The 8,178-nt window shown below is 37.1% G+C and overlaps 1 protein-coding gene across 1 annotated transcript in view; it reads left to right on the top strand.

The window, feature by feature from the left end:
* The first annotated feature begins 4,411 nt into the window (after positions 1–4,411).
* The window catches only part of LOC110312732 (vomeronasal type-2 receptor 116-like), a 38,922-nt gene continuing 35,155 nt past the window's right edge, over positions 4,412–8,178 (top strand). Inside the window, 1 exon segment of the mRNA XM_021186577.1 lies at positions 4,412–4,535. Coding sequence (XP_021042236.1) covers positions 4,412–4,535 — 124 coding nt within the window.

The following is an 8,178-nucleotide window of genomic DNA, read 5'->3' as shown; positions in this document are numbered from 1 at the left end:
GGCAAGCTCTCCTCTTACAGGGAAGGTGCACAGATATCTGGTGTTTGGATCTCCTCCTGGCCAAAGAAGAAGGCCCAAAACAGGACCTTTCCCAGATGCTGTGTTGCTTTGGCAGGTCAGCTTCTGTGGTGCACACTCTCACCTGTGCAGACTATGTTCGGTGGCATCCCGGAACCAAGATGGCTACTGCCAATCTAGAGGCAAAAGCCTCCTGGGCAGGGTGGACACCTGTCCTCTGGCCAGAAAGGTGGCCGGATGTCTGGGGCCCAAAAAGGGTGCTGCCTGAGTAGCTCTGTGGTTCCCACCTTTCCCAGAAGCTGTCAGCTTCTGTGGTGCACACTCTCACCTGTGCAGACTAAGTTCAGCATAGTCCCGGAACCAAGATTGCTTCCGCTGATCCTGAGGCAAAGGGCTCCCGGGCCGGCCTGGACCTGTCCTCTGGCTGGGAGGGTGGCCGTATTACCTGAAGTCTTAAGATCCTGTGGCTGGTGTTGTGAGTAGCTTTCGGGTGTTAGCCGACTCTGTGCCCTAGCTACCCCGGTGCTGGTCAGACAGGAAGGGGCTTGTGCCCCTACTCAGGCCGGGTTTTCTGGTTCCCTAACTAATGCAGTCTCAGGTCCCGCACGATTGGATTGGAGCAGACGCTGTGTTCCATTCACCAGAAGTCTTAAGGTCCTGTGGCGGGTGTCGTGGGTAGCTGGCAGGTGTCAGCCAACTCTGTGCCCTAGCTACTGCGGTGCTGGTCGGACTGGAAGGGCGTGTGTGAATTTCATGATGTCAAAATTTTTGAAGAAGTAGCAGGAAGAACCATAATCAGAATATATTGTATAAAAATTCTATTTTCAATAAAAGAAAGATATGAGAAAACTCAAAAAATTTTAAAAATTGAAGCTTGAATTCTACCAATCCTATGTCCAAACACATAGTTCTTCAGCAATAGAGACTTACCTTTATATATTGTTTTTAACCTCTTGGAATATCCTGATCAGCATCTTCTGAGGATATTTCTCATATCTTTATACTGAGGGTTTTGTAAAATAGTCTGACTCTTGATAGGAGTGTTATCATCCAGTGCTAACTTCATTTAAACTATATATCTATACATCTATATCTATATATGTATATGCACAAGTACTTAAATATATTACATGTACTTTTATCTAAATATAAAATATATGATTCCCTATATTTCTAACATTCTTAGTGTTATCTGTTCCTCCTGCCTCCCATCCTATCTGTATTTTCTTCATTCTTCCTCTCCAGTTAAAAGCCCCATGTGTCACATTTCTCTTTAATATCAATTGTATTCTGATACTCCCTTCTTTAGTGCCCCTTCATACTCACTATGTTATTTTCTTTATTTATTTTTATAGTTACTCTAAGTTATATAAAGTAGTAACATCTGAAGGTTTGGAATGAAGAAACAAAAATGAGAGAAAAGTGAATTTTGACTTTATGTTTCTATGTCATTTCACTCAGTGATCTTTTCTAGTTCCTTTAGTTTACATTCAAAGTTCATGATTTCAGTTTTCTTTATACTCACATAGCATTCCTTAGTGTATATGTACCACATTTTCCTTACCCATTCATCAGTTGGAGCATTCCTTTCCTAAATACTATGAATAGAGCAACAATCCACATGATCAAGCTTATATCTGTGAAACAGAAATAAATTCTACTCGGAATAAGACAAGGAGTGGTGCAGTTTGATCATATTATAGATTTATTTTTAGCTTTTTTGAGGGAACTCTACTCTGATTTCCATGGTGGCTACACCAGTTTTCAACCCCACTAATTGTTAAGGAGTGTTCCACTTTTCCCACATCCTCACTGGACTAATCCATGGGCTTTCTTTCATGAGATTGATTTTGTTTTCCTTTGCTGTACAAAAGTGTTTTAATATTCTGATGTGCCACTTGTCAGGTAGTCTTTGAACTGATTCTGACATGAAAATGTCTTCTGAGAGGACTTGCTTTTAAAATAGCAGAAAGTGTTATGCAACCTGCAAAAGGAGAAAACTAATTAATAGTCCTACCATCTGTGAAACCTAATAAGCCTCAACAATAGTCAGTTTATTAAGATATCCCTAAAAACGAAATAATGACATCCATATCTCAGAGGGACACAACAGTATTATAACTAGTCTAAAGGCTCATTTAAAAGGAGAGAAATAATGCCTGGTTCTGTACATTTAACTATCTACCCTTGGCTACTGATGCTGTGGACCCTTAACAAGATATACTACTGCCAATTATTTTTTTGTTTTTTGTTTGCTTGTTTGTTTGTTTTTCTGCGTAAATACCTTTATTAGTTTTTTTTTCAAAAACTATTTAGACATTGATAGCCCTGCAAAATAATTCTCCCATTGCAAATTTTCAAACCCTTTCCACAGGTCTTACATAAAGAAACAAAATATTCATACTTTGTGCCCATTCAAATCTAATTAAAAAAACATTTAATATTCAAAATCAAGTATTTCTCTTTCTCAGACGTGTTATTAATTTTAAATCACAGTGTAACATACTTAGTGCTCAAAAAGGGACATCAAGGGGTTGCAGGTTGGCTGTTCTTGTATTGTGCCGTATGTTACTAATACAGAATATCTGGGGAGTCTTAAGAGAATGTAAGTGAGGAAAGTAACCAACAGGTACTTGTGATATCAATAGCCCCAGGACTTACCCATTCAGAAGAATTGGGGCTCAAAAACCATGAAAATAAATCATTCCAAGACTTAGGTAGAAGAAAATGATTCACATCCATTGCTAAGGCTGAATCAGCAATTCCTTACCCTTGAAAAGCAACCTCAGTATGGCAGTGTACCTATAGTCACAGCTACTCAGAAGCCTGAGACCAGGAGTAAGGGTCAGTCTAAGGTGAACCTAAACTTCGTCTGACACCAAAATTCAACTGAATATCAGATGGCCAGTTCTGATCAGAAACACATGGTTGACAACACAGGTTATCATCTCTTCAGTTAAGCTGGGGGACAACACTGAAGAGTGAAGGAGGCCAAGAAACTGACTGCTGACTTTTCCCTGCAGCACCCTCGGCTCCTCGGGCTGTCCTTTCAACCATGCCATTCAACCCTTGTGTGCCATGCAGGTATCCTTCAGCAGTAGATTGAGTCACTCTGAAGCTGGAGCTTGTGTGTAGCTCAAGTAGCAAATATGTGAGCAGTTTCTCTTGTAAACTGAGCAGGCCAGGTTGTAGCATAGGGATTTCCCCCCTACACCCGCTTTTTCTCCTTTGATCTTTGTTGTCAGGGTCTCACTGCTGTCAATTCTTAAAACAGCCCAGCCACTGGGTTCTTTTCATCTTCATGCTAGCACATCAGGAATTTGTGCACACAAAGTTATATATTCTTCACTAAGTATTAAATGTCAAACTCAATTCAAATTAAGGTGAGAGATATGTAACCCCCTTATGTTCTTATTTCTTGACTTTTAGACAAAATGCTCATCAAATCCTTTTCTGGTGTTCCATATGAACATGGATCTTCATGCCTCATACCCATATGTACATTCTAGTAGTAGGATAAATGTTGAAATAACAGAGCAGTGATTAATACCTACTTCATGGAGCAGAGAACCATTTCTAGCAATTACCCTATCATCAAGTCAGAGTGAGCTATGCAAAAATCCAATGCTGTAGATATAATCACTATTCACTACTTAGTGATTTTGAATCATGGGAACTGAAGAGGTTAATATGTATAGAAAAACCACTCAATTTAACATATACACAGATGATGACAGACAGATGGATTTGAGTATCCTAGATTTATTTCTTGGTTGTCCAGGCAACGGAGAATGCACACACTGGCAGAGAATTCTATACATATAAATGTCATATAAACACCCATGGACCACACACTGAGTGTACTATGTGACTCTATTAGATATAAGATTTATGTTAAGTCCTTATAAACCTTGGATATTTAGATACATAGTTCCATATGTCTCTCTTTTAATTGTTTTTTTTTTTTACATCATTTATCTCCCAACTTGGTTTGAGTCACTGACATGACTCACTTACTTTATTTCAAATGGTGTTTATACATAATATGAGAGTCAATCTACCCAAGTTGAGTTGATCCCTGTGGTTTTGCTATTTTTGAACATGCATTATCATCACCCTAACAGGGATGAACCTCAGGCATATTTTCTCAACTTGTTTGTGCTACCTGTGCAGAGTACCTCAGATGTGAAACCTGAGGGTAGAAATTTTGGAGATTTCTCTTGGGGGACTGCAGCAAGGAGGAAGGAATGGATTCATGGAATATGAGTGGATTCTCCAGCCTACAACACATATAACATATAAGTGTCCATATACATGAACACATTCAATTGTGCATGATGTGATGATTTTGTGGGTTGAATTTCTGGCCAGGCATAGCATTTTGCAAGGAATAATGTTGATTTTTGTTTCTGTGTTGTTGTTCCTGCATTTTCCTGTAGCTTCCTGTGAGCCAATAAACCCAGGATGCTCTCTGGGCATGGCAGACGCTATATTCCAGGATGGAGATGTATTGGTTGGTGTATTCTTACCCCTTCATGCATATCTAACATCACCACAAATATATGGTCCTGATATTGATACCACTATGAAACAGTAAGTACCATCAATGCACTTATTTCTTTTTATATCTGAATGTCATGGTGGATGATACACAGAAAGTATATACAGCTGTAGAATCTCTCTCTCTGCCTCCCATCTTATTCTTCACAATGTCATTATCCATGGCAATTTCTAGATTCATTTTGCCATTTCCTTTTGAATATTTCACACTTTTAAAGTGGTAAAAATATTACTCTGGTTTTTACCCTTTTAGATTTCATACTTAGGGACACACAGTAAGACAGCAAACACAGTAAAACACAAAATACAGAGAAAGTGGAAACCTTTTCTCTGTTTCCACTTCAACTGTGATTAAGCAGGCAACATCAAGTTACTCAGAAACACAGCCCAAAATGTTGATGTGTTTTCAGTAAGAAGAGGCTTAAGCAAAGTGCTTTATACAACTTAGTATCCTCAAAAGTTAATTTATTGTCATGTACTTTCTAATGCCCATAGTTGAGTTGAGGAACTTCTGACTTAAAACTCCTAGTGGTGTTAATAAAATAATCATCAATGGCTCTTGTTAATGTTGGTAGCTGACTCATGACAAAACAAAACACATCTCCACAGACATAGGTACCAAAGCAATGGGATTTCCCTGTGATCAAGAGAGATTGGTCACCACTCTGAATGTACAATATGTAAATGCAAAGTATACAGACACAGAACAATATAAGAAGATCAGTGGATGCAAAGCAATAAAGTTAAATGCTTCCAGACAGAGAGACAGTGGCTTTATGTTGAAGCTGGTCAAGGTGACCACACAACACCTTGGATATATGTAAGGGTAGTAAATTAATAAGCTCTTGAAAGTAATCAGCTGTCTCAGACCACTAAAATGACACAGCAAGAATCATGATAAAATGAACACTGAAGACACTAAAAGTTAAAGCCTCATTGAAAAATATTTCAGTGATGTCTGATCAAGATTTATTAAAAACAGTAAATGTCTATAACATAAATGATAGAGAGTCTTATATACTTTAGCTTGCTATGATAACTTCTGCCCTTGAGGGATACTGTGTTTCTCTTTATATGAAAGGGGTATTTCTCTTTATATGAGATGATATAAAGCTAAACTCAATTTCTCATCTTATTTTCTCATTTTCATCTGCTGGGTTGAGCCTCTCAGAGGACAGTAATGCTAGACTCTTAACTCTTGTCTGCAAGCATAAGCTCTGGAGATGACTTAAAATCTGTGTGCTACAAGCCCAGTCTGAAGATTGCAGACAGACATTGCAATGGCTTTCCATGTCCAAGATAGAGAAGCCTACTAGGAAGACGGCTTTAGAGAAAAAGTTATAATTTCCTCTATATCCAAAAAGAAAATAAAAACATTAAAATAAAACTATATGCTCTTTAATTGTTTTTCTTCTGCCAACACCATTACAATATATGATTTTATAACTTCTCTGTAAGAAGAATCACTAATGAACATTTGAGCTCACAAATGTTGCAATGTGTCCTGACCCTGGATAAACAAATCTATTAATTATATTAATAATTATTAATGTTGTTCAGTAGACAATGATCAGTATAAATCCAACAATGCAGGTTGGGTAGTGGATTTCTTAAATGAGAAAATTTTTCATTTCTCAATAAACGGATAATATATTACCCAGTTATATGCTTCTGAGTAATTGTCTTATCCCTCAGACTACAACAGACCATAATAGAATTTTTTAATGGATGAGTAAAATAAAGAATGGGAAAACAAAAATCATAGTGAAGCCATGAAGCCTAAGGGAAAAGACCAAGATGCTGCTCTTTACTTGACAGATTTTAGATGCAAATAACTTTAAAGAAGGAGGGATGATTGCAGATAATTCCTTTATTCTTGTAAATGTGTTATTTATTAAGAGTTAAGAGATCACAGCTTCATCAAAATTAATTATCTCAGACAAAAATATAAACTGTTTCAATGACAGAAATTATGTACTTGTGATTTTAAAGTCCATTTCTTTTAAATCTAGGTGAAAAACTCAAGCACCTCACAGTGAGATCTAGCCTGAGTGAGTACATTGTGTGCAGAGATCCCTTCAGCTTCTTTATACTTTTGTACTGTCAGTAGGATTTTACTCTATTTGAGATTGACACATTGTCACTCATGTATAAGCTGATTTGAACTGCACTTTACAGTTCCTTTGAGAAGGCCTACTTGTCTAATAAGGGAAGTGAATGCTTGTAGACATACTTGCCTTGCATTTGCTACAGTCATATTCCTGGTAATATATGGCTGCAAAACTAATACAAGATACTGAATAATCTTGCTATAAAGTCCACAGACTTCACATAATTTTATAACCCTGATCCTTTCCAAAAGTAAATCTTCTGTCAAAAGATACAAGGAAAATTCCTCCTTCTCTCATAAAAAAATGTAAATGTAAATAAAGCAAATACTAAGGTGAAAAGGGAACACAACTGGTTTGTGTGGACCATTGTGTTTTTCATATTTAAAGATAAAGTGGATATCTAACACCCTAGTTATATTTTTTAGAATCTAAAATGTTTAAAATCCAAAAATTTAGGATTACCTGTCTGCAATTCACTCTAAAAACTATTATATTTAAAATACATCCATTGATTGCCCTGTCTTCCTCTGTAGGCAATGAGTAGAGCTAAGTGTCTAACACTTTTCAGGTCTCTCCAGTAGCAGGGAAAATGCTGTGGTGATAGCACATAGTACTCTTAGTTTATGTGAATAATTATCTTTGACAACGAAGAACACACTCACTTTGGACCTGTCTAGTATATATAGCAGCAGAAGTTGTATGCATAGCTCTTTGTAATAAAATTTGTTTCAGAACATAACATGGTCTCTAGGATCCATACAAAGTTCCTTTGACTTTGTTCCACGTTGCGTTTCTCTGGTAAAATGACTGTGATTTTCATTTTTTGTTTAATGTGACATTCATATGGTATCAGTGATGAAAACAGGCAGTGCACAATATTACTAGTTCTTCCCTCATAGTAAGACCTGCACACAGTGATTCCTTGATAAAAAAGGGGTATGTTGTGACCTGTTAGCTACTTAGTATTGCACTATCATCCTTGATAAGAAGCTGTGTGGTGTGACCAGCTAAGATTTTAGTGCTATATGGTTATTCATTGATATGAATGTGTATAATATGACCTAGTTATAACTAATGTTGCAAAGATTATATATTTTTGAAGGGAAAAATCAAAGTTTCTAGCTTATTGCCACCAGTTTCATGGCAAAGGAGCAAACCCAATCTTTCTAATGCAACCATGGTAAAATGACTAGTAAATTTAGATTCAGATACTTTAAAATAGTTCAGCTCCAATAATTTAGCATACATAAATCAATTATAATAGTTTAATCATAAACTAGTACTAAGTAACTGATAATGCTTTAATAATGTGAGAGATATTATTATGGTAAGATTTAGGGGGTGCTGAGATGGTAACCAATATTTTTCTTACATAATTATAAAACATTAAGAAATATCCATATTGCAGCCGGGCGTGGTGGCGCACGCCTTTAATCCCAGCACTCGGGAGGCAGAGGCAGGAGGATTTCTGAGTTCGAGGCCAGCCTGG

This window comes from Mus caroli, chromosome 17, assembly GCF_900094665.2.
Source record: "Mus caroli chromosome 17, CAROLI_EIJ_v1.1, whole genome shotgun sequence".
Taxonomy (NCBI): domain Eukaryota; kingdom Metazoa; phylum Chordata; class Mammalia; order Rodentia; family Muridae; genus Mus; species Mus caroli.
The sequence above is the reverse complement of the archived record's forward strand: the minus strand, read 5'-3'. Positions and strand labels throughout refer to the sequence as shown.